This window comes from Ochotona curzoniae, unplaced genomic scaffold (assembly GCF_017591425.1).
Source record: "Ochotona curzoniae isolate NIBS_2020 unplaced genomic scaffold, NIBS_Ocur_1.0 contig_1014, whole genome shotgun sequence".
Lineage (NCBI taxonomy): Eukaryota > Metazoa > Chordata > Mammalia > Lagomorpha > Ochotonidae > Ochotona > Ochotona curzoniae.
Window position 1 is genome coordinate 50,151,309 of NW_024464920.1, and position 26,198 is coordinate 50,177,506.

Sequence of the window (26,198 nt, forward strand, 5' to 3'; positions counted from 1 at the left end):
TGACATAATTAGGGTAGAAAGGTTCAAGCACTACAGGAAGATGGGTAAGACAATTAGTTCCGTATTGTTTCCTTAATATATCTGATATAAAAGGAAATTTTAAGGGAGAAGCCCCACCCAGTCTCCCACCCACCCCAGGTCCCAGATGTGGGTCTTGCTCAAGTGGTTCTGATAATTCAACAGTTCTGAATTGCTGCCACTCTCACCACTCCAAACACGATGCAGTTGTTGGAGATTCCACTGATCGACATAGTCCATCATAGCGTCTCCGTTTGCCCAGTATTTTCATTGCCAATATATAGCTGAGGTGGTTGATTGACTTTTTCTGTCCTCTGTCATTTGATGGTTAGCGTTCTGAGTCGGAAAGCTCGATTGGGGGGATCCCCAAAGACACTTTGTCTGAGGTGTTTTCAGACCAGACTCTTGTATGTGCTAGCAAGCACAGGGCCCAGTACAGTCCATTGCCCCGGATCAGCTGGTGGTTGCTGTTGCTGGGTTGGTTCTGTTTCCATCCCTGTCTTCCTCTGGAACCAATGGGTGTTTGCCGTCCAGCCTGGTTCTGCCCAGAGCATATTTGGCCCTCAGACAGACCAGTGGGAGCTGCAGCCTAGCCGGAGCAACCCACAATAACCCCCACCAGGCCCGCCCCCTGCCCTGGTTTGCCAGTATGTGTGGCAGACTAGTCCAGTCTGTCCCACATTCCCTTCTGCTCTCATACATGTCAATGGGTATTCAAACCTTGTTCCATCTAACCAGCTCAACTGTCCAGCCTTCACGGATGTTGTTGGGTGTCTGTCTAGCCACCCCAGCCCCTGTCCTAGTTTTCCTGCCCTCCCATGGGGGGTGGCAACCCAAGAGGGAGGAGCCCACTATTTCCCTCCCAGGCCACTCCCACTCCCAGATTATGCACTCTCCAGGTGGTTCTGTGCTTTAACTTGACAAAACTAGCCCCTAGTGCCAGCCTCTGCGAGCTGATATTGTGGCTAAGCCCCAACAACCCTCACCCACTCTAATTGTAGATTGCACCAGTAGGAATAATCAGCCCAGCCTGGTTTTTCCCTGATCTGGTCCACATGAGCACACAGGTGCTGTAGCACTGCCTAGTCTGGTCTACCCCCATCCCAGCTCACGCTCTCCAGTGGGAGTAGCTGTTCAGCAAGGGAACCACCCCTTATTCCCCTGCCGGTTCTGCCCCCTCCCTTCCCGGTTCTCGTGTGTGCTGGTTGGGTGCTACGGTCACATCTGGCTCAGGCAACCTCACCTTGGCATTCTGTGTTGTGTACTGCTTTTGTCGCAACCGAACCTGGCTCGACCCACACTCTGTTCTGGAGTTCGGATTTGCCAGTGGGATGACATAAACTGATTCAGCCTGGTCTGTCCCAGACCCATGCCAAATGTATGCCAGTGGGACACTTTCCATGACCTCTTGGCTGTTTCCTTCCATGTTTCTTGTGCTAACCTGCAGGGTCTGTATCCTGCCAGAGGAGTTGCCCGGGCTCCTCCATCAGAACCCCTCCAAGTGCCAGCTTTCGTGCATACCAGTAGGTCCATGAGCCAGCCCTACTCAGCTCACCTCCTGTCCTAGCAGGAGCAGTGGCATTTTCCTAACTGGCCTTCAACCCACTCTGGTTCTTGCTGTAGGATGTTTCAGTCCAGCCACAGCTCGTTCATACCCACATATAGCTCATATATGGCTCAGTTGGGGTTGAGACCTAGCCTAGTCCGCTCCACATCTACCCTGGTCCTCCAGACCACCAGAAGGTGTTGCAGTCTGGCCCGGCCTGGTACATCTTGTCCCAGTCCACACTCATGCCAAGGGAGACTACAACTGTATCCTGACTAGAACGCAGCCCCATTCCAGCTCATGTGCCCCTTGGTGGGAACCTCCACCCAGCTAGGGTGTCCCCTTAGCCCCCCAACTGGGCCTGTTCCCAGCCATAGATTGCACACATGCCAGTGGTTGCTCTCTGTTTGGCACAGCCCCTCACCTGTTGCAACCCCTGCCTTAAACACTGTGGTTCAGCATCTGTGGCTCATGCATACCAGTTGGTGCAAAAACCTAGCTGGGCATGTCCTGTGCTCCACTCTGGTTTCCAATCTTACTTGTGGGCTAAGGTTTGCTCAGTACCGCCCAGTGCACCTGTTCCATCGCCTTTTCATACACTGACGAGCCATTGGTGCTACTTTGCCCAACCTGTCCAACCCCCAGGTCCGGAGCACCTATTCACCAGTGGGAGCTAAAACTCACCAGGGGAGCTTCCCAAATTTCTTCCCCTGATCCCCCTCCAGACCCAGTTCTCATACATGCCACTGGGCTTTAGGCCAGTGCCCAGCACAGTCCAGCCCTCTCCTTGGCTTTGCATGAGCTGGTGAACATTGCAGTCTGGTCCACCCTATACCCCCCTCAGGATGCACACTTGAGCATCGCTGCCCCAACCAGTCCAGACTGCCGTTGGTTCTCCAATCTGTGGTCAATGGCAGGCTCCCGGTCACACCTGGCTTAGTCCACCATGACTCCATCTTTTGAAGTAACATGTGGGGCTAGAATTTCCACAGGGTTTGGCCCACACATCCCCTACAGAATCTTCCCCCGGGTATGGTTCTCTAGTGTGTTTGTTAATCTCATGGCTCTGCTTAATGTGACCAGTCCCCACTGGGTCAGTTCTCTTTCCAGCCTTGTCATCCACTTGGACCAATGGGTAGTGTGGTCCATCTCGAGCCTACCCACTTCATACTCGGTCCTCATGCAAACCAGTGGGAACTGCAGCCCAGCTGGGGCGACTCCCCATAACCCCCTCCAGGCCTGCTCCTTTCCCTAGTTCCCATGTATACGAGTATGTACCGCAGGCTTGTTCAGTCTGTCCCTCCTCCCATTAAGCTCTGGTACTTGTCAGTGGGCATCGAAGCTTAGCTCGACCCAACTAGCCCACTATCCAGCCCACACACATATTGGCAGGTGCCCTTCTGTTTAGCAACCCTGCCCCTGTCCAGGTTTTTGTGCTCTCCAGTGGGAGCAGTTACCCCCGAGGGAGGTGCCCAATATCTCCCTACTAGGTCACTACAACTTCTAGGTTGCGCACTCTCCAGGTGGTTCTGGCATTTAACTTAATAGAATTTGCCCCCGGTGCCAGTCTCTGCCATCTGATGATGTGGTAAAGCCCTACCAACACTTGCCCACTATAATTCACTCCAAAATTTTTAAAAAGTTATCAATAAGGAAATTAAATATCAAAATGGACAGAGTTTTCTTTTTCTTTTTTTTTAAAGATATATTTATTTATTGAAAAGTCAGATATACAGAGAGGTGGAGAGACAGAGAGGAAGATCTTCCATCTTGATGATTCAAGTGAGCGCAACGGCCGATGCTATGCCGATCCGAAGCCAGGATCCAGGAACTTTTTCTGGGTATCCCACACGGGTGCAGGGTCCTAAGGCTTTGGGCCGTCCTCAGCTGCTTTCCTAGGCCACAAGCAGGGAGCTGGATGGGAAGTGGAGTTGCCAGGATTAGAACCGGTGCCCATATGGGATCCTGGCGCGTTCAAGGCGAGGACTTTTAGCTGCTAGGCAATGCCGTTTTCAATGGAAGGACAAACTTCCCACCTCCTAGACAGATTCTCTAGCTGGGAATCCAAAGGCCAGGATGGAGGGAGTGGCAGGTGACAAAGCCCACACACAGCCAGCCGCTCTCAGGTCCCAAATCTGGCAGGCCGACTTCTCTCCTGAGGGACACAGGGTACCCTAGGAGACACACACAGGCTGACATCTGGGCTCTGAGAGAATGGTCTGTTTTTAACATGGGCATTGGAGTCACTCAGACTGACCTGTGGATCGGTTAGCAGCCCCATATGACCCTCACTGCTGTCTAACTTCACCAGGAGCATCCATCCCCCTTGCAAGCAACTTCCTACATAGCTGCGTTTCGCTTGCATCCCCTCCTTGGCCCACAGGCAATCGCTGCCTTTTCCCCGGCCATTCGGTGCTGAAGGTATTAACACGTGGGTTCCCGTGTCTGCTCCTCACTCAGCCAGTGTGTCTGACGCGCCTCCCCTTGGCAGGCGCCATCAGGGTCTTGCTCCTCCTGGTCCCTGGCTTGGGTTACATCATCATGCCGCCTTCTGCTCCGCCGATCAGAATGTGCAGTGCAGCATCTCTGGCATGGACCCGGTAAACCAGCTTGCTGAGACCATCCAGGCAGCCAGGCTCCATGTGGACACAGGTTCTCATTGAGTGAATCACAGGATCATCTAGGCAAACCGTGCATCAGTGTTTGTTTTGTGTTTTTTTTTTTAAGATTTATTTATTGTTATTGCAAAGTCAGATATACAGAGAGGAAGATATTCTGTCTGATTCATTCCCCAAGTGACCGCATGACAAGAGCTGAGCTGATCCAATCTGGAACCAAGTCTCATGCGGGTGCAGGGTCCCAAGGTTTTGGGCCATTCTTGACTGCCTTCCCAGGCCACAGGCAGGATGGGAAGCAGGGCTGCTGGGATGAGAACCGATGCCCATATGTGATCCCGGAACTTTCAAGGCGAGGACTTTAGCTACTAGGCCACCATGTCAGACCATTCTATTTTTAAAAAAGATCTTATTTATTTTCATTGGAAAGGCTCATTTACAGAGAGAAGGAAAGACAGAGAAAAATATCTTCCATCTGTTGGTTCACTCCCCAAAATGGCCACAACAGATGAGAGTCAGAAGCCAGGGGTTTCTTCTGGGTCTCCCACGCGGGTGCAGGGTCCCAAGGCTTTGGGCCGTCCTTGACTGCTTTCCCAGACCTCAGGCAGGGAGCTGGATGGAAGTGGAGCAGCAGGACATGCTGGCGTGGGATGCTGGCACTTGGAGGTAAAGAGTTAGCCACTGCAACCAGCCCCTGTGTGTTGGTTTTTAAAGAAATGGTCACGCAATGTTCCACAGCTGCTCCTACTGACAGGCCCGTGCCTCCCCAGCTGCCACCAGCACTTGCTACCATCTGTCCTCTTGGTTAGACCCTAGACTGGGTGGGCGCTGGCATCTCGAGGTGGCTTGATGTCTCCCTGAGGAACGCGATGGCAGGCATCGCTTCGGGTGTCAGCTTGCTGTTTACACATCTTCCTCCCCTAGGACAAACTGCAGTACCATCTTCACTTCTAACATCAGCCACCTTCCCCTGAGTTCCAAGAGCTTATGAACACTGTAGAAGCAGGTTCTCCGCAATCTGCAAACATTTTCTCCATGTCTGTGGCTTGTGTTAAGCACAAAGGTGTTTTTAGTTATTTTGATAAAGTTCAATATAGTCAATTTTTTATATCAGGTTCTTTGGGTGTCATATCTAAGAAGTCTGCCTAACACAAGGTTCCAAAATGTTTACGCTTTCTTTGTAATATTTCGACAGAAAAAAAGCTCTTCCATTTGCTGGTTGACTGCCCAAATGGTCACAATGGCCAGAGCTGGGATGATCTGAAGCTGGGAGGCAGGAGCTTGGTCTGGGTCTCCCACACGGGTGCAGGGAATTGAGCCGACAGCAGGGAGATGGATCAGAACCAGCAACCACAGGGGGTGCAGGTGCCACAGGGGAAGGATTAGCTCGCTCTGCCACAGTGCCAGCCCCATGCATTTTTCTTCTAAGAGCTTTATCGTTTCTGCTCTCACATGTAGTCCTTACCATATTGTACTGGATTTGGCTTACTGATATTTGTTCAGTAGCTTTGTGACTACAATTATAAAACGCGCTGATCTTGGCTTTCTTGAGACGCCTCCACCTGCGTTTGGGATCAGGGTAATATCGACTTCAGAGGGTGAGCGTGGGGGCATCTCCTCCTCCTGTGGCTTCTAATATTTCATGAAGGACTGGTAGAATTCTTTATGACAACCTTTGCAGTCTTCAACAGAGAGAATGTGCACATTTTTGTTAGAGATGTTTAGAAGATGTTATTAGGCTTGGTACTGTTGAATCTTACTACACTTTGCAGGATCAGTGTGAGTCTCCTCTCCGCCTGGCCTTTTAGATTCTGACACTGAATCCGACGTGTCGGGGTGAGCGTCTCCCGGATCTCCTTTGAACCAGCAGGTGGGGTGCCAGGGTACTGACTGCATCGGGGAGCTGGGACCACCTGCACAGCGAGCGAACGAGCGGCCCTCACGGGCAGCGGCCCAGCTGAAGCAGCCTCTGTCCTAACTGCCCTGCCCCGGCCACCCTCCTTGGCAACCCACTCTGCTACCCTCCCTACGCTGTCCTTCCAATCTAGTTTCTCCTCTGGCCCAGGAGATCTACACAGAGGCCAATAGAGGGGAAGTCCCACCCTGGCAGCCAGGAGGCACTCACGGCCCCCAACATGGCTGCCCGACACCGCAGGAGTGAGCACAGCCCTGGCAGGCCTTCATTGCCAAGTGTCTGCAGCTATGTTGGGCCAGGGGCCAGCCCTTAATCTTCTTCTCCAACAGCACCGAGGGATGTGGAGATCTGATGCCGGAGTGGCTGGCGTTCCGACAGTCCTTGGCAAGTGGCAAGGAAGACGCCACTGCTTTTCATTACAGTCCCTCTTTAATAAGTTAGTAGAACCTGGCATGGCTTACTTCTTACAGCTCAGCTGGTAAATGCCCTCAGCTCTACCTGGTGTCACAGTGTGTCTGCCCCAGGGCTGGCCCCGGTTGGCAACCCAGTTCCTGGCGCCTTTAGCTGGGCCCTGGGCAGCCCCCTTTCCCATCTGGGTTCTGTCCCCCATTTGGAGGCCCTGAGTACCACACAGGTGCAGATCCTGACACTGAAGGCAGATACAGGTAGTGCTCAGCAGACAGCTGAGAAGCCAGCATCCATGCCCTGTCCCTCATCTGTGGCTCTGTGAGCATGCTGGTACAGCCAGGGGCTGAGAGAGACCACGTCCACGTGGCCCAGCCTCTCGCACACCATCCTGACACTCTGTGGCATGCCTGGTTCCTATCACTGCCCTCTTGCTGTCCTCAACTTTTAGGCTAAACTTCACCACCGGGATGCCTGTGGAGAAGCAGCTCAGACAGGCTGCCCAGGCTGCCCAGGCCAGGCCACGGCCATGACAGCATTCCCCACATGACTATTCCACTGGGCCTATGGAGGCTACACTGTGATGTGGGCACAATGGTGACACCATGTAACCACATATAGAGGATAGAGGCCCACACAGGATTCAGGCATCCACAGGAAGTGGATACTGGAGGCTACTGTTGTGAAAGAGGCACCTGTCCCCAGGGACCCCGACACCTCCGGCTCCACACTGTGCTGTGAAGCTGCTTTCTAACACAAATACCATGGTGACAAGCAGCACAGGTTCCCTGAAAGAGAAGGTAGCCTGCAAGCCTGTGAGTTAGCCTTCCTGGGCAGGACAGCTTGCAAAACCAAAGGGACCACTTTGGGAATGAAGGAGACAGTCCTGGCATAAGGAACAGGCTGCTGAACTCCAGGCCGGGGTGGAGAAGGTCCAGGAGGTCTGAGAGCAACCACAAAAGGCACCACGTTCCGTGCTCTCATGGCTGTGGGCACACACCCCACCGAGCTGTGACTGTGGTGACATCATCGGTGCCCCACTGGAGGTCAGGGTGATGAGGGCTCAGGGTACTGTGTGAGAAAGCCCTGGGCCCAGCAGGGATGCTCTAGGCTCACCGAGACACAGGGTGTTCTGTGCAGGTGGGGGCTTCAGAAACCTGACCTTCTTAATGGCCTGCAGCACCTTCCTCAGCACCCCGCAGCGGTCCTCGGCAAGCCTCAGCAGCTTCACAATGTTGGGCTCCTTGTGGCCTTGGCTCCTGGGGCAGACGCTGCCACGGGCGGGGAAACAGGAACAGCATCAGGCTCGTGGGCTCTGTTCTCGCGCTCGAGACCCATGCCCTCCCACTAGCTCTCCGGTGTGTTCTCTGTGGACAGCTTTCCCGTGTGCCTGGGTCACCAGGCCAGGCGGCTCAGGTGAGAGGGGCCTGGAGGCTGTTCCCAAAGGTCTCGGCATCACCAACTCCAGCCAGCCACATGCAGATCTCAAATAAAGGCCAAGAGGGTGAGCCCAGGCTGCCCCACTTCCATCATCTCCCTACAAATGGCCTGGGGAGGCAGCAGAGGATGATCCAAACACTTAAGACCCTACACCCACATGGGAGGCCTGGATGAAGCTTCCGGTTTTAACCAGGCTGTTGGTGGCCATTCAGAGAGTGAACCACCAGATGGAAGACCTTTTTCTATCTGCCTTTCAAATAAATAAATAGACTCTCAGGAGAGAAAAAAAAATGAAGACATGGTCACCTCCCAGGGTCCTGAAGACCTGGAAGGCAGACCACGGGGCAGCTTACTGACTGCCCACAAACCAGGGGCGGGCAGGGCTTGGAAACGGGAGCCGACTAGTCCGTCCACAACGGCACGCACGTGTGGGGCTGCGGGACCTGATGTTTTTAAACATTCCTGCTAAGCAGTTGGCCACAGGTCCACACCATCAACAAGGCACTTCCCGGAGCAAAGTCCACATTCTAAGCTGTCACGTGACTCAGCCTGCACCCTCCCCCATCACTAGGGGAACCCACACTGCCAGTCACATGGACGTGAATATCGGAGTCCTGCTCTCAGAGCTGAAAGCAGGAGAACACGCAGTGTGTCCTCTGCCCCCATGGGCTCAACCAACCCCAGTCAAAAATATTTGGGGAAAAAAAGGAAGCGTCTGTGCTGAAGGCACAAGGAGCTTCCCTCCTTGCTGCCTCAACAGTGCAGTCTAAGCCCTGGACTCAAGGCATTCACCTTGGACTCAGCATGAGCTGAAATGGGTGACTGACACATAGCGGGTTTGGGCTTGATTTCTGCCTTTTACTTACCCATTTTTTTTGGCCACAGGTACCACGTTGTTGCCTTCTAACCCCCGAGGCTCATTAAAGGACGTCAGAAACTGTTTCCAGTTGATTTTACTGGTGGTTTTAAGTCCAAACCTGGATTTAAAACAGAAAAAGACATTAAGCAGTTTTTCCAATAATTCTGCAGGGATCCAACACTTAATATTGAACTGAAAACAGCAGCAAGGAACTTGTATAAAGTTTCAAGTCTGAAGCAGACAAAGTTACCCAGTGAAAGAGAACTACAAAAAGCCAGGGGCTCCCAAGGAGAGTGTGTGACGTCAGGCGTCCGCATTCCGCCAGTGGCAGCAGCGAGGCAGGAAGCAGGCAGGGACGAGGCCCAACCTCAAGGCCGCTGAGAAAACCCTGTCCAACAAACGACCTCAGGAGCTCAGCTGCCAGCGGCAGCACGAGCAGGGCCGGACCCTCGGCAGGAGTAAGATGTGAGCGTGTGCTACGTGGGGCCATGGAGGTGTGGCTACACTGCGAGGGAAGCAGCCAAAACACAGATTCAATGTCTTATACCATGAAAATAAGCGGTCACAAACAGTCATGGTTGAAGGTCCAAAGCAAAACTTAGGCCAACGGGCCCATGGTGATGACCACCAAGGAGCAGCTGTGCAAGAGCTAGTGAGGCAAACTCGGACTCCTCAGGGACACCCAGAACACGGAGAAGCTGGGGAAGACAATGTGTCCCATCGCAACACAAAAGACGCTACACCCTTCCGTAAAGGCCTGTGCAAAGAGGGCGCCCAGGGCCCTGCGGAGGGTGCACCACAGGCTGCCGTCCACCCGGCAAAGCTGCCATGTCAGCTGAGCCAGCGCCCAGCAGACAGTGGGAGGTCAGGGGCAGGTGGGAGGCAAGGCAGGCCTGCTGGGCCAGGGAAAGTCATTCCTGTAGGGGGGACGCAGTGAGGCAGGTGCATGCACTTACCCAGACGGGCACACACACGTACAGGTGCATGCACACATAAACACAGGAACACACACAGAGACACACAGAGGCATCTTAGCTCCTGCCCGGGAATGACTTTTTTTTTTTTTAAGATTTATTTATTTTTATTGGAAAGGCAGATTTACAGAGAGGAGAGACGAAGATCTTCCATCTGCTTGATCACTCCCATAATGGCTGCAATGGCTGCAGCCAAGCCGATGCAAAGCCAAGAGCCAGGAACTTCCTCCAGGGCTCCCACACGAGTACAGGGTCCCAAAGCTTTGGGCTGTCCTCGGCTGCTTTCCCAGGCCACACGCAGGGAGCTGGATGGGAAGCAGGCTGCAGGGATTAGAACCGGTGTCCAGTTGGGATCCCAGCACATGAAAGGCAAGGATTTAACCGTTAGGCTATTTTGCTGGGTCCTAAAACCCCACGGCATCACACTGGACAGCATCAGACAGGAGTCAGGGGTCAGGCGGGAGGGCCAAAGGCCACTGTCCCTGTTTGGCACTGTGTACTGTGCCGTGGCCAGCACAACCATCCCAGCTGTGGGAGAAAACGAATACAGGCCTACCTTCCCAGGAGGCCATTGCCTGGCTGAGTGGCAAACAGCAGAAATCTACAGGAACACACAACTGACTCATCAGTAAGTTTTGTAGGGTTACAACAGTCCAACCCAGTAAGTAAAACGTAACCATAGATCTACTTCATTAGCCATAAATGAGCAGCAAATAAAATCTTTAAGAATTCCATCCATAACTTCATCAAAATGCTACAAACAACGCAGAGCATGTGTCATGGCACGGCGGATTAAGCCACCACTCGCCAGGCTGGAATTCCATTTCAAAGTGCTGGTTCGAGTCCCAGCTACTGCACATTTCTGAGCCAGCTGTCTGCTACTGTGTGTGGTGAGGCAGAGGGAAAGGACCACCACCCACGAGCGGCGTTCCTGGCTCCCGGCTTCAGCCAGGCTCAGACCTGCAGCTCAGGATGTTTAGAGAGTAAACCAGCCAACCAGTGGCCGGACCTCTCGCTCCCTTGTCTGTCTGCCTCTCTCTCTCCCCTCTCCTCTTCCTGCTTTCCCTCCCTCCCCTCCCACTCTGGTTGCTCTGGGTTTTTTTTTTTTCAAATAAATAAATCTCTTAAAGAACATTTTAAAGGTTACTATGCTTGAGACATGAGCATTGTGAACAACTGAATTCTGCCTAGGGCAGCCCAAGGACCCACACCACCAGAAAGCCTGATCGTGCTCAGGAGGCAAAGACTTCCCACTGTCAGTTAAGTGGCAATTCTCCTCCATGTTTATTTATAATCAAAACGCTAGTGGGCTTAAAAATATATTGACAAATTGATTGTAAAATACATAGAAAGTAAAAAATATATAGAAAGAGAGCAGTCAATTCCAAAAGAAAAGGGTAAGTTTGAAAGGCTGACACAATTTCATCTGAAGACCTAAATACTTAGCTGTATTCCTCAGTGTGACGCCGACATCAGAACGGACCTGAAGATCGCTGACGGACCAAGGGTCCAGAACGATGCCCACGCTGACACAGCCAGGCGATCTGTGATGAAGACACTGCTCGGAGGGGCAGCCCCTCTACAAACGGGGTGTACACAGCTGGGTATCTGTGCAGAAGCAGAACCAACCTGGCCTTATTGCATCCAAAATCTAACCAAAAATAGACCTCTGCAGAAGAGCTACGTTTATCGACTCCTCGTGGGAAACTGGATGAAACCCTTGGGAAACCGGCCTAGGCTAAGATGCCTGAAAACAGAACCCCCCGCCCAAGGAAGTCCCCATCAGTTTTATAAATGAGCTTCCTCAAAGTTAAAGCCTTCCGCGTTTCACAAGACAGGGTGGAGAAACACAAAACAAGCCACTATGAGGGAATCATGCCCGAGAACGCGATGGATCCCGTCAAGAAGCGTATCGAGACTCTGGCAAATCGGTAATAGGAAAACAAAGCCCGCCGGAAACTGCACCAAGAAGGAACAACAAAGGCTCAACAATCACATGAAGAAGTGACCAGACCCACAGGTCGCCAGGCGTCACACCAAGGGCCCGTCCCACAACGCGCCTGGGAGGGCTCAGATCCAGGAGCCTGGCAGTCCCACTCGCTGGTGAGCAGCAGCTGGTCGGGAAAAACCTGACAGGCCTGGGATACACACATCTCCCCACATGTGGGTTTTCTGTACTACCTATCCTTAAATAGTATGGTAAGAATAATTTCTCTAATCATTTTGTTAGATACAAACTTGAATTTTGTTTTACTTCCTTAATTCTTTTCTGTATTGTTTGCTTTCAGAGAAAAACAAAGCAGGTGTTTTTAAATTTTATCACTTAAGACTAAGAGGCAGTAAACCAGGCTCCACCTGGCACACAGTAGCTTGAGTCCTGGCACAGGTGCAGGTCCACACAGCTGCCTGTGTTGCTGGAGAACCGCCCACTGCCCTCGCACCGACCTCTGAGGACACCCCGACCTCTGAGGACACCCCGACCTCTGAGGACACCCCGACCTCTGAGGACACCCCGACTGCAGAAACCAGATCTGCAGCAGCTGCCACGGAGGCCGGCTTCCTCAATCAGCATGCTGTCACAGAGATCTCTCCTGTGTGCCAGCACCTGTGTGAGATCGTACCAGGCTGTTCACTCGCCCACCTCCTGAGTTTCCTCTGAGTCGCCTCCAGTTTGGAGGGATGAAGAAGAGAGCTTCTGTGATTAGTCATGGACGGGTTTCTCAGTCGCCTCTTCAATTGTTATCCAAACAAAAAAGACATGCAGGGCCTGGCAGGATGAGAGAACAGAACCATGGTGTAGCCTGCAAAGCCTCCACCTGCAGTGCTGGCATGCCTCCAGCCACAGTGGCTGCTCCCACCAGCAGAGGGAAGATCTTCCTGCCCCAAGTCCCCAGGCAGCCTCAGAGACTAGCCTCGACCTTCTGTGTGGTCCTACCCAGAGGGCATAAACAAGCACTGTGGCACATTATGACAAAGAACACGTCCCACCTGGGAATTTAAACAGTGCTCAGCCAGGCACTGCACTGCCACGTGCCAAACCTCAGCTGTGACTTTCTACAGAACAAAGCTGCAGGGCCTGGTCCTCTTGACCAGCAACTGTTAGCCTTGTCCCCACCTCCAGCCCCACCTGGGGTGACTGCTTGGCCTTCTTGCAGAGCCCAGCCACCTGCCCTCACCTGAGCTTGGAGCAGAGACAGAGAACCCAGAAGCCAGCTCTGCCTGCCCACCCTGCCACCAGCAGGTCCCCATGCACCTCCCCCAAGCGCCTGTCTGCAGAGTGAAGGTGTAGCCCCGGCAGAAAACACCAAGACACTGGCACAGGTGCATAGGCACAAGTGCGTAGGCAGCAGCATAGGATCCAAGGACCACAGAGACTCAGAAAATCACACCACCGCCAAGAGAAACACAGCTGTGACAGTGACCCTGCAGAAATCCAGAGCCCAACAAAGGATTCGGGAGAATCCACTCGGAGGAGATGAACAAACTCCAGGAACACGGGAACACAAAGCGAAGTGGAATCTGGAAAAAATTCATGAGTGAAAGGAGATGTCTAACAACAACAAAGATAAAATCCTAGAGATGAAGAATACAATGACTGAAGTGGAAACACCCGAGGCGCCAGCAGCAGGCCTGCTGGAGCTAAAACCATCAGTGCACGCGCAGGCATGACACAGGAAGTCATCCAATCAGAGCAGCAGAAAGGGCTGAGCTGCATGAAGAAGGAACAGTGAAACAGGCCAGCATCCCGGGAACAGGATGCACCAAGATCTCCAGCCACATTCCACTCACAGAAGAGCCAAACCATCAACAGGCAGAGACAAAGGCCAACTGAGAGCAGGGAGAGAGGAAATGCCACATGCCAAGAGGTGCTGCTGTGATCACCTGTAGATTTCCCAGCAGAAACCATGGGCCAGGAAACATGGCACATCCAAAGTGCCCCGGAGGGGCTGGCGCCATAGCACAGTACGCTAGGACTCGGCGGTGTCTGCTGTGTCTGCGTTATTTCACTTAGCGTGATCTCCATTTCAACCGCTCTTGCAGGTGTCAGGATTTCCTTGCGATCCCCACCGTGATCTGTCCCACGCTGCCTTCGTCCAGCTGTCCGCCGAGGGACATCCGTGCTGCTTCCACGTCTGCTGGTGTGAAGTGGGCTATAGCCCACATGGGAGTGCAGGTGGTGCTGCCACGCACTGTATTCCCTTTGGATGGGTTCTTAGAAGTCGGATACCTGTGTTGCAGGGTGGGTCCACTGTGTGTTTTTGAGGAGTCTCCACCATGTTTCCCATAAGGGTTGTGCTAATTGCATCTCTGCCAGCAGTGAGTTAGGGTGCCCTGTCCTCTGCATTCTTGTCAGCATGTGTTGTCTTTTGACTTTTGGAGAGCAGCCAGCAGACACAGCAGACACCAGTGTATGGTAGCTCTTTCTGTCTGTCCAGCTGGCTCTATGTCTCTTTGCTTTTCAAGTAAATCTTAAATAGAGAGCACACAGCAAGGCAGGCATAGAAGGAACATACCTGAACATCCCTGAGGACCAAGTACGCTAGGCCTACTGGGAATCTTTTACTCACAGAGGAGAGAAGGAAACTCCTTCCCCAGACCCAAAACAAGACGGAGATGCCCAGTCTCACCACTTGCATCCAACACAGACCTGGGTGTCAGGGCCAGAGCACGGGGTAAGAGAGAAACAAACAGCACCTACAGCTGAGAGGAGGGAAGTTTGTGAAATGATCATCTTTTGCTCATGGCGCCCTCATTTCATCATGTGGAAAGCGGTAAAGATTAAACTGGAAACTGTTAGGATAAACAAACACCGTAAAGTCTCAGCATACAAAATCAGCACACAAAACTCACTGGCATTCCTATATGCTACACTCTCCAAAAAAGAAATCAAGGCCATAATCCCATGTAGGAACAGCAACCCTACAATTAAAACACTCAAACAAATTTAACCAAAGAGAAGAAACACCTGTAAACTAAAAATTCTACAACATTAATGAGAAAAACTGGAGGAGAGACGGATACATAGAAAGATATCCCATGTTCACGGACTGGAATTATAAGTAGTGACAGAATGTCTGTGCTCTCCCAAGATCTGATGGGTGCAGTGCAATCTTTGCCAAAATTCCAATGTCATTTTTTTCACAGAACTAAAAAAAAAAAAAAGCAAAAAGCAGCATAGCTGAACTATATTAATATAAGCTGAGGCAGCATAAAAACAGGCCTGTTGACCAACAGCAAAGATAAGGGATACCTCACCACAGCTTGGTGCTTTTTCATTGGAAAGACTGGAAAGGCAGATTTACAGAGAGAGGGAGAAAGAGAAAGATCTTCCACCCACTGGTTCACTCCCATAGTGGCTGCATCAGCCGGATCTGAACCAGTCCAAAGTCAGAAGCCAGAAGCTTCTTTCACGTCTCCCACGCGGGTGCAGGGTTCAAAGGCTTTGGGCCGTCCTTGACTGCTTTCCCAGGCCACAAGCAGGGAGCTGGATGGGAAGTGGGGCAGCTGGGACATGAACCTGAGCCTATATGGGATCCCAGTAGATGCAAAGTAAGGATTTAGCCACTGAGCCCTTACACCAGGCCAGGCTGTTGCTTCTCAACCAAGCCACCGTCTGTACACGCCGGGAGGAGGACCTTCTCTGGGCTGACTGGAGACGCCCGTGAAGCAGGAAAACGAGATCTGACTCTGATCTCACAGCAACAACAACAAAAAATTCAAAATCAAGTCCAAAAGGATAAAAAAACTTAAAGCCCAGTGTGTGGCTCAGTGACTAAATCCTTGCTTTGCACGTGCCAGGATTGCATATGTGCACTAGTTTGTATCCCAGCTGCTGCATTCCCCGCCCAGCTCCCTGCCTGTGGCCTGGGAAAGCAGTCAAGGACGGCCCAAAGCCTTGGGATCCTGCTCCCACATGGGAGACCCAGAAGAGGCTCCTGGCTCCTGGCTTCAGTTCAGCTCAATTCCAGCCATTAAAGCCACTTGGGGAGTGAATCGGCAGATGGAAGATCTTTTTCTCTGTCTCTCCTTCCCTCTATATATCTGCCTTTCCAATAAAAATAAATAAATCTTTTCAAAAACCACGAGGGCTAACAGCTGGCACATGAACACAGCACGCACGGGCTAGTCATGTGTTTCAGAGTCACAAAGGGGGCACTTCAGACATTCTAGTAACCAGGTGTTTGAAAAGAAGAATATGCTAATTAGATCAAGTAGATTTCCCATTGTTTCCATAAATCATATCATGCCTTACCCCATAAATAAATACACTGTAATTTGTCTGTTTACAATTAAAAGATTTTTTCTAAAAAAATGACAGAAAAATATTTCACAGAAGAGCATGAGCAGCGTCTTGCATTCCTGCATTTAGAAACAGGGTGTTCCACCTGAAGAGGGTGGCCCTGCATGCGATTCCCTCCAGGGCACGGAGCGGGCACAGCTTCCACCACCCCCAGCTGCGTGTCTGCCGCAGGCCTTCCCGGCCACAGGGGAAGTGCTCGGAGGGATCACCCTGAGGTGTCTCCAGCGTCCAGCTCAGTGCCCGGTGTGCACTAAGTACTCAGGGATTCCTGACTGACCGGCTGACCGAGCGTGTGGAGACACAGGTGCATCTCGGCTACAAGATCAAAGGCCCTCACGTTAATCATGACCCAATCAAATGAGCAAGCACCTTTGGAAATGTCAGATTGCTAATCAGACTGACTTCATTATTCCTACATTCTATTCATGAATCGTAACAGCACTTGTTACCCCAGGAGGACCCCGGGCCAGCAGAAAGCCCCTAGGTGGCGCCAAAAGTTCCCACAGAAAATAACCATCCAGGACTCAAAGGGAGCCAATCAGAAGACAACATACACCTCTACCTCATGCCCCATCAGCACCACTAAGTGATGTGCGCCTCAGGCCCAGCGCGACTTCTCTGGCCCCACTGTGGACCGGTGAACCTCGCCCGGATGCAGGCCCAATAAAGCATGGCTTTACCACCTTTCTGGTCTCAGTTGTCTCGCTGTTTTGGTGTGGTTTTATTCTAACATGTAATTTAAAGTGTTGATTTATAATTAAACCATTTTAATAGAAAATAATGTTTACAAATGTACAGACGCTTTGGCCTTATACTCCTTCCAGAAATACAGTCAGAGGAAGGCGTCCCCTGACACAATCAGAGGAAGGCGTCCCCTGAAATGAAGGGCTTTGTCCAGCTTGTGCAAGTCGGAAGCTCCTGGACATCCCCCAGGGTCAGCTCAGTGCCAGTGTCACTGGAATGTTCCTAGCTTCTGACAACATGAGGCATCCCAGCTTGGGTCACAAAGATTATCATTTTGCAAGTTTTAAAATATAGATATCTAATGCTATTTTACAAGAGACACCTAAAATATCACAAGAATAAGAGGTTGGAAAGCAGAGCCCTGACCATTAGTAAATCAAACTGTCAAGATTCTGGCTTCAGCGCAGACCATAAAGAGTGTTCTGGAGGACCCGGGGACTGTGAGGTGACGACAAAGAGCAGCTCCCTTGGGGACACAGGGCCAGCACACAGGGACACGCAGGCTGAGCGGCTGCTTCCTAGGTACAGGCTCTGGATCGCGCAGGAATTCTGGGTAATTGCAGAAGAGAGACTCAAATCCCTAGGCCCCCCAGCTAGAGCGAGTGACAGCAGCCCCACCGTCCCAGTCACCCATGGCAACGGACACGTTCAACCCCAGCAAAGGGAGGCACGGACCCACGGCTGCAGCTAGAGCCCATGTCTCCCTCTCAGTCCGCATGCCCCAGAGGAGGACGGGGCAGTCTGTCGGCTTCTACCTGCCTTCCCCAAGAAAGGACAGAGAACAGGTGAGCAAGAGAGGGCTCCCCACCCCAATTCAGCTTCTAGAAACCTATTCCATCAGAAAGCCACCACGGAGCCCTGCAGAAACGGCTGAGTCCAAGTCTCAGGCGAGAGACGGACAAGATGAGCTGCCACACCAGAAAGTTGCGACAGACTATGCGAGCCGCCTCCTAGGACACAGAAGAGTGACATGGACAGGCTTCATGGGCCACGGCGGGACGAGGAGGCACGAAGCCCAGCAAGCACTCCTGAACGTGTGAGCTGGTCATGCCTGCTCACTGCTCACCTTCGGGGCACGCAATTCGCTGTGGAGTGGGGAGAAAGGCAGCTCTCACACAGCCAGTGCCTCACTGTCACCAAACAGTCAGGGAAGGAGGCTCAAGTTCTGCAAGTTTTCCCATGGACAGCAGAGATGATGGCGACAGATGGGGAAGCGGAAACTGCCTGGTGTGCCCATGTGTAGCCAGTCCTCTGGACACCACGTGAAGATGTGCCAGTTTTCTGTTACTCATTCATAAAAAAACCGACAGACTGTAAAATCTGAGCACCTGACGGGCTCCAGGGAACCTGCGGGGGTCACTGACACGCAGACGGACAAGATGTGGAGCCGTGCTCGCCACCCCCGCTGGAGCACTCTCACCAAAAACAGAAAGGAACAAAAAGAGCTGAAGTGAAGGTGGGAGACCAGAGGCCCAGGAAGTGGCTACGGACGCGCCAGTCACAACCAGAATGCCAGCAACTGCGTGTGACACGTCGCCACGGTTCATGAATGGAGAAGTTTGCAGGTGAAGAACCAACAATTGGCTAAATCGTCCTTGCATGCACCGAGATCCCATGTGGGCACCAGTTCATATTCCAGCTGCTCCACTTCTCTTCCAGCTCCCTGCCCTGTCGCCTGGGGAAGCAGTGAAGGACGGTCCAACGCCTTGGGACCCTGCACATACGTGGGAGACCTGGAAGAAGCTCCTGGCTCCTGGCTTCGGATCAGCTCAACTTTGGCCACTGCAGTCTCTGAGAGGGTGAACAAATCTTAAAAAAGGAAAAAGAAGGGACCATGGTAGGCCAACCAGTGCTCCTCATTCCAGGGAAATCATTGCAGGAGACAGGATGAGCAGGGGCGTGTGGGCCCTGCCTACGGTGCAGCCTGGGGGGGCGGGGCGGGGGAAGCATTGCCACCTTGCCTTCCTGACGAGCTCTGACCCTCCAGAGACCACGGAAGCACAGCGTCCAGGTGGGTGCCAAGCTAGCCAGCAACAGGGGAGGGTGATCAGGGGTGCCACAAGAGGATGGGCTGGTCCCAGGGAGCTGTTGAAGCTGGGGGGGTGGGGTGCGTTGGGCACACACACGTGGATCCACTCCATGAGTCTCACTTTGTGCATGTTTGAAGTGCTCAGTAAGAAAAAGTCTAAAACAATAATGAAAAATAAATGAGGCTGTTCCACATTCTCACAGCTGACGTTGGGTTGGTTGGGATTGGGGGGCAGGAAGAAAAAAACAGCCGTCAGAGAAGCAATGGCATTCTTACCTTTTCATTAACTGGATAAAAATCCTTCTTGGTAATTGGTGTACGAAGGTGTCAAGGACAATCTTGAGGTAGTTGAGAGAGACGTAGCCGCCTTTGGAGGGGTCCCCCGCGCTGAGAGCTTTCTCAATCTTTTCATAGGAGTTTGAAAGCTGCAAGGAATTCAAGTCAGAGTGTGGCACTGGGAAACCCACCTTCCCGCGGCCCAAGCCTCCGTCGTTTCATTTCTCCCCAAATCGCTTCACATTTCCCGCTCGAAAAACTGATCAAAACGGTGACGGTGGCATGTGGGGAAGCTCAGATGTTTAATTGATAAGCTCGCTAGGAACAGCGCCCGGCCCAGCCACCGGCTGACAAGGCAGGGGAGGGAGCCGGCGAACAGCGCGTGTAATAGACCCACCTCAAATTTCAGAGCTAAAAACACTTGCTGGCTCTGACAGCTTGATCCATCTTTCTTAATCGACTTCGCAGCCTGGCCCTGCTGTGAGCCCACGCTTCCCGGCTTCTGCCCAAGTCAGGCCAATCCAACAGAGAGGCTGCTGACAGAACCAGCAGGTTTGCATCGAGATTTTATGTACTGGACAGTCCTTTTTGTTCTTTAAAGAACAAAACAAAACAAACCCCGTATGGCCGAGCCTTGCCTGCAGGAGTTAAGCGCAGCAGAGTAAGCTAACTGTGGATTTTTACGAGTCATGAAGACACCGTGAAGGTTGGTTTTATTTCCAAAGTCTTCCCTGCTGTTTATTATTGAGTCATAATGATATGCGCCAATATTTTCACCCTTCCTACTTTGAATTCAATTTTCCAACTAATTGGAGGGGAGAGGATAAAATAACCAACCACTTGATGTGAAAGGTGATGTTCGTTTAAAAAAACCGACTGCCAGAGAGCAGGCAGAAGACACTCCTGTCCCACTCAACCACACGTCGGGGCACTTGGCTCCGGCTCCTGAACCCCAGTTTTCAGGCACTGGGGCTGCTCCCAGCCACGTGGGAGGCCTGGACTGCGGGTGGGCTTCCCGGACCGCGGCTTCGCCAGCCACTGCAGGTGCACGGGACGTGACCTGGCCAGTGCACGAAAACGCACTCACTCACCCACTCTCAAATAAACAGAAATCAATGGATGAATATAAGCAAATAAGACCCTGCAAAGCAGGGAAAACCCTAGAACATACAAGACCTATAGTGACCCAAAAGACCCTCCTACTTCGAGGACACGCACTGCAACATGTGCGGCAATACTGGAAATCTAAAAAGGCTCCAAAAATCTGTAAAAAATCTTTGGAGGCGTGGGCTTCCTAGAGAGCTGCACAGATGCAAGCCAGGATCCAGCTGCGTGTGCGCCGCACGCAAGCCGTGGCGTGGAGAGGGGTCCGACAAGCTCACCGTGCTCACGGGTCCCATCGTTAATATCTCCGTGACATCAAGTCTCTAGTTACTTCCTCCCCACCCCACCCCAAGACAGCATTCGTGAAGCCTCGAGTGCTTTCAGAAAGAGAGCAGGAACAGAACAGGCGAGCGGCGGCTCCGTGATGTACGCGAGCTTTTGCTTTCGGGAATTTTCATTGTGACCGGTGGTTATAAACCTTTTTTTGTAGGTGCGAGCAATTTCACAAAGTGCAAGGAGCTAAAGACACCAGGCAGTCTCACTACCCCAGTGTTGTAATTAGTGTCCCCAAAACTTCCGACATGATCATGTAACACAATTTTATCCCAGTTGAATCATGCTGTATTTTCAGGTTTGACAAATGTTCTCTCCATTTAAAAATAGGCCTTGGAAACGTTCTGCTAAGAACTAGTATGTATATATGCAAAGCTTTCATTTTACTTCACATTGAAAATACTAGTTTACTTGTTTCAAAAACAGCAACAAAGAGGGAAAAGTCTTTCGTCCTCTGATTCGCCAACCAAATGGCTGCGACAGCCAAACCCGGCCAGGACAAAGCCAGGAGCCAGGATCCCCATCTGGGTCTCCCACGCACCAGGGACAGCACCTGTGGCCTCCCGGGCACACTACCAGGGAGCTGGCCCGGGAGCAAAGCAGCCCGCATGCTGGCATTGGATACGAGCGGCACAAGCGGCGGTTTCATCTGCTGCATCACCACGCCACACCTCTAAGGTTAAATCATACTGCTGATGGACAGGAGAGGCGTATACCCATTTTCCATCTGTGTACACTGAGTCTCTAAATCCCCAGGCTCAATGAGTCCTTAGTGCTACTTCCTTTCATGGTGCCCTGCCCTTTTCCATCACACTACTCAAAATCAGTTATATCCAGGGCCAAGCTCACTGCTGGCATTTCCAGCCCCAGTGAAGTCCAAAGGATTGCCAACAGCTCCAGCCATTGTGGCCATCCGGGGAGTGAACCAGTGCATGGAAATTCTTTCCACCTCTTTCTCTCTGTTAATCTACCTTTCCAATAATTTTTCTAAAATTTTGTTAAACATGAATCTATTTTTTAAACATTTATTTTTATTGGAAAATCAGATATATAGAGAGAAGGAGAGACAGAGAGAAAACTCTTCCAACCGCTGGTTCACTCCCCAAGTGGCTGCAACAACTGGAGCTGAGCTGATCCGAAGCTAGGAGCCAGGAGCCTCTTCTGGGTCTCCCATGTGGGAGCAGGATCCCAAGGCTTTGGACTGTCCTTGACTGCTTTCCCAGGCCACAAGCAGGGAGCTGGAAGGGAAGCGGGGCTGCCGGGATTAGAACTGGTGCCTATATGGGACCCCAACAGGACAAGGACTTTAGCCACTAGGCTACTGTGCCAGGCCCAACATGGATCTATTTTTTATCAAAAATGTTTTAAGCAACACTTGCAAAAATATAAAAAGCTGCTTTGTGCATCAGCCAGTGGGGAAAAGAGCATGACGGCCACAGCTGAGTTCCACGTGCTCTGTATCAGGAAAGCGGGAAACACCAAACCTTGGTGGTGCCCAGGGCTGGCGTGAGCATGCGCCTAGCGCTTTCGCACCTGCAGTGGGAGTGTGAGCTGACCCCTTGGAACGCCACCTGCACTGCCAGGTATGGCTGAGCCGGGGGCAGTTCCACTTGTCAGGCTCATTCCTAGAGGAGCCCTGGCAGCTGGGCACAGAAGCTACAAGGACAACCACTCAGGGTGGTATCACCCGGGGTAGTTCAAGACTAAAAGTAACCTGCACGCCTGTCGCCCGCCAGCAGAAAAGCACAGAGCTATCGGAGCAGAAATGCTAGGACAGCTGCGGCTACGCTATGGGCAGGGCTCCTCTGCAGCCTGCACAGGATGCAAACAAGGGCTTTGCGTCTGGGCAAGCCGGGCACGGGACAAAGAGGGCCTGGGGCTGTGGTGCAGGGGGTTAGGCTCCCCTGGCGATGCCTGCTTTCCGGTACCCACTGCTCCACTTCTGATCCAGCGAACTGCTAACATGCCTGAGAAGGCAGCTGCTGACGGCCCATGTGCACGAGACCCCGACCCCTAGATGGAGAGGTCGGCTCCTGGCACTGGCCTGGCCCAGCCGTGGCAGTTAAAGGCATTTGGAGAGTGAATCAACAAATGGAAGATGCGTTTCTCTCTTTCTCTCTTTCTCTCCCACTTTGCCTTTTGAATGAACAAATATATAAATCTTTTTTGAGACACAGGAAAAAAAAAAAAAACACATGAAACAAAAGGTAAAGAATTCAGCCTGCAAGCAAACACACAAAAATGTAAATACATTTTCTACCGAAAAAAAATTGCATGTGATAAAATATAACTAAGTCAAAATATGAATTCACTAAAAAGAAGATCTTGAAAAATTTGATAAAGCAACAAAAGAGATGAGAAGGGATTTTAAGAGCTAAGAAAACAGAAGGCAAAGATAACATCGCTGCAGGAACCAATAAAGCAGAAACAGCAAGAACGACAGGCAAGGACGAAGCGTGAATTCCTATTCAAGGGGCGGGCTTCCTGCAACCTCCAAGGAGGCAGAGGAGCGAGAGAGGAGGGCAGCTCCTGAGTGGGGGACCGGGAGAGGAAGGGGCAGGAGGACCCCACAGGAGGAAAACTGGAGGCAGGTGGGGGCAGGGAAGCTTCAGTGATTCCAACACAGAACTTCCCAGGACGGAAGAAGAACTTACCTGGGAAATTTGACCCAAGCACTTCCTGTTCTGTTTCTCATTGTGAATTCCAAGGATCCAGTAAAAGAATCTTGATCAGGATTTGGGTGGAAAAGGGACTCAACTCCTCAACTCCAGCGGGCAGGATGCCAGGTTACCCCAGTGACTCCCAAGGCCAGAGAAGCAGGGAAAACTAGGGATGGAAGGCAGGCAAAGGGAGCAGAAGCCGCAGCCTGAGCCAGAGCCCGAGCAGGAGCGGCCAGGAGAAGCGCTGAACTTCGCAGCGATGTGAGCTAGAGCCACAGGAATGTCAAACATGGGCAGGGGGACTGTGGACACAGCCAGCATGTAAACATGATCAACTCCCAGAAGGAGTCCTGGGAGGCACAACCATGGGGGGTGGGGAGGAGGCCACCACCCAGGGGAGCCTGTGGCCAAGGCATCCTCAGAGAGGACCCCAAAGCTGCAGCTCCTCGATGGCACCCCTCGGTTCTCACCCTGTCTTAAAGTGCCTGGGTGGTGGGGGGAGGAAGGGGACGGTTCCACCCAAGCTTGCGGGAAAGACGCATTCATGAGCTTCAGAGGTGCCTTCTGACTCCAGCCCCAGGACCACGGGCCTAACAGTGAAGGTCCAGGGAGCCACTGGGCCTGGGCTCGCTCAGCCCCAGCCGAGGGGCAGCTCCAGCCATGTAACCGCAAAGGCCCAGGGAGCTTGCTTGGCCCAGCCAAGGCAGGTAGCAGCCCAGGCCCTATTTGAGTCTCCAAGTTCTCACCCCAGGGCATGCTGCCTGGCAGCTTGGGAGCCCCCACAAAGGTGCACTAGGGTGGCAAAGGGTCAAGTTCAAGGCAATTGGAACCCAGTATGTAGCCGTTTCAAAGGTTTCTTGCTTGCTGTGGTGACACCGCCCCCATCTGTGCGCTCAACCATGGGCACAGCCATTCTGCTGCAGATGAATGAAGAAAGGCCCCGAATCTTGCTCCCCAGGGTGGCCTTCTGATTGGGTGGGGGTATGAATAATTTATTGCCTTTGTCTTTGTATTTTTCAGAATTGCTTGCATCTTTTTAACAGCCATGCGGTTTTGTGGAGGTCGCATTTTTATGAAAACAATAAAGTCATGAACGGTTAGGACTCAAGAAGGCAACTTTTAACCAATTGCCAACAGATAGGAAGCGCTCCTGTCTCTAATCCCCCTTCTCAACACCAGCTTTGTGAGGTTTTTATCCACAGTTTTCTGAATATTTTAGTAGTTTGTAGAAATTCTATGTATATGGAACTACTTCATGTATTTGAAAGGCACAGTGAGAGCAAGAGAGAGAAATCGTCTATCCACTTTTTCACTCTCCAGAAACCCACAGAAGCCGGGGCAGGGCCAGGCCCAGACCAGAAACTGGGAGCTCCGCCCCGTGGTGCAGCTGTCCCTGTGGTCCGGCAGGGGTTATGTCTGTCACCCTTGCACCTCCATCCAGGAGACCAACACCCCAAGCAACGGCACCACACGCTCACCACGGGCACAGCTCTGCTCCACGTCATTTGAGCTGCACCTGTTCTGCCAAGTCCGCCTTATGTCCATCAAGCTCTGCTGTGAAGAATCTTACATTTTCAGTCAAACTCTTCAGCTTCTTTATGACTTGGGGAACTTTACTTTATTCTTAAACAAACTTCTAACTGTGAAGATTTTATATCCTACGTTATTTTAAAATCTGATAGCTGATGCCTACAGAACTTGGTTTCACAAAGAGGGGAAGGTGCTAAGCTCCCTCCACGTCATGGCACTGCACGGCTCCTTTCTGCAAGTCCAACACAGCTGTCGGTTAGTGTGGGGACGACACGAAGAGCACGCTGAACCATCGGCTTCCTGTCCCCACTGCCACCACCCATGAGCTGCTGTTCAGAGGAGAGGGGGACGTGCCGGGGCAGCTGGGGGGGCCTCCCACCGTCCACTGTGCCAGGCCCGGCTCACTTAGACCATGGGGGCCGTCGGGGGATGCTCTTACCTCTTGACAAAATGTCTTCTCGATCTCCTCCAAGGAGCAATTGCTCCAGTCAGCTTCAGAGGACACGGGGCTGAGCGGGTGCTCTGTCTTGGGGTTTCTGCTTTTCTTCTCCCCCAAAATCTCTGCAGAAAACAGGCCGTTAGTGAGCCGACACCGGCCCAGGAACCCTGTCTGGGAAGAAGAACTGAGCAAACGGAGGGAATCACGTGCCTGCCAATCTAACAAATGATGTTCAAATATCTGGATGAACATTTTATGGGCAAAAGCGAACAAACAAAACACACGCCCAAACCAGTCGTCCCCCACACGCTATCCTTACTCCAGCATAAATCCCAGGTGAGTGGAATGTATGCAGCCTAGAATAACAAAACCAGAAAAGCAGCAGAAGAAAACTAAGCTGGCTCCATAGAGCAGGCCTTTCCAGTTAAAACATCTGAGCCAAGAACCACTCCACTCATGGCACGTCTGAGGCTGGCAGTATTTCATTTCTCATACAAATAATAGAAAAAAGAATGGAGACACACCATTGTCCACACACACAGAGGAAATACAGATCCATTTTCGTAATACAGGAATACTCACAGGAGTCAATAGGACACATGTAAAATATTCAACAGATTTCGGCTGTAAACAGAAAGTTCACACAGAATGGACTAGAAAAAGGTGTAACAAATATGGAAACTTGCTCAAACTTGTTGGTGATTTCTAAAATGATTTTTTTTTTTAAAAAAAGGTAATGCTTTTTTCTACTTGCAAGGAAGAGCAAAGGGCAGGACCACAGCTGGCTGCACCTGTGCATTGAAAAACCTGGCACCAACAGCAGCACTATATGGCAGAGCGGACAACGCTGCCAACAGTGACACCTTCAGCCATTATGGGCGTTGGTTCAAGACCAGCCTGTTCCACTTCTGAATCAGCTCCCTGCAAATGACCTGAGAAGAGTCCCTGGGCCCCTGGCACACATGTGGGAGCCCTGGCTCCTGAGCCGGAGCCATCTGGAAGTCAGTCAC

The 26,198-nt window shown here is 51.9% G+C and overlaps 1 protein-coding gene across 1 annotated transcript in view; it reads right to left on the reverse strand.

Moving 5' to 3' along the window:
- The window catches only part of EFCAB6 (EF-hand calcium binding domain 6), a 124,016-nt gene that overhangs the window by 59,968 nt on the left and 37,850 nt on the right, over positions 1–26,198 (reverse strand). The window contains exons 7-10 of the mRNA XM_040987251.1: positions 25,189–25,310; positions 19,123–19,271; positions 8,806–8,916; positions 7,662–7,770 (exon numbers count right to left, since the gene is read on the reverse strand). Of these exons, the coding sequence (XP_040843185.1) occupies positions 7,662–7,770; positions 8,806–8,916; positions 19,123–19,271; positions 25,189–25,310 (491 nt within the window). The remainder of the gene's footprint in view (positions 1–7,661; positions 7,771–8,805; positions 8,917–19,122; positions 19,272–25,188; positions 25,311–26,198) is intronic.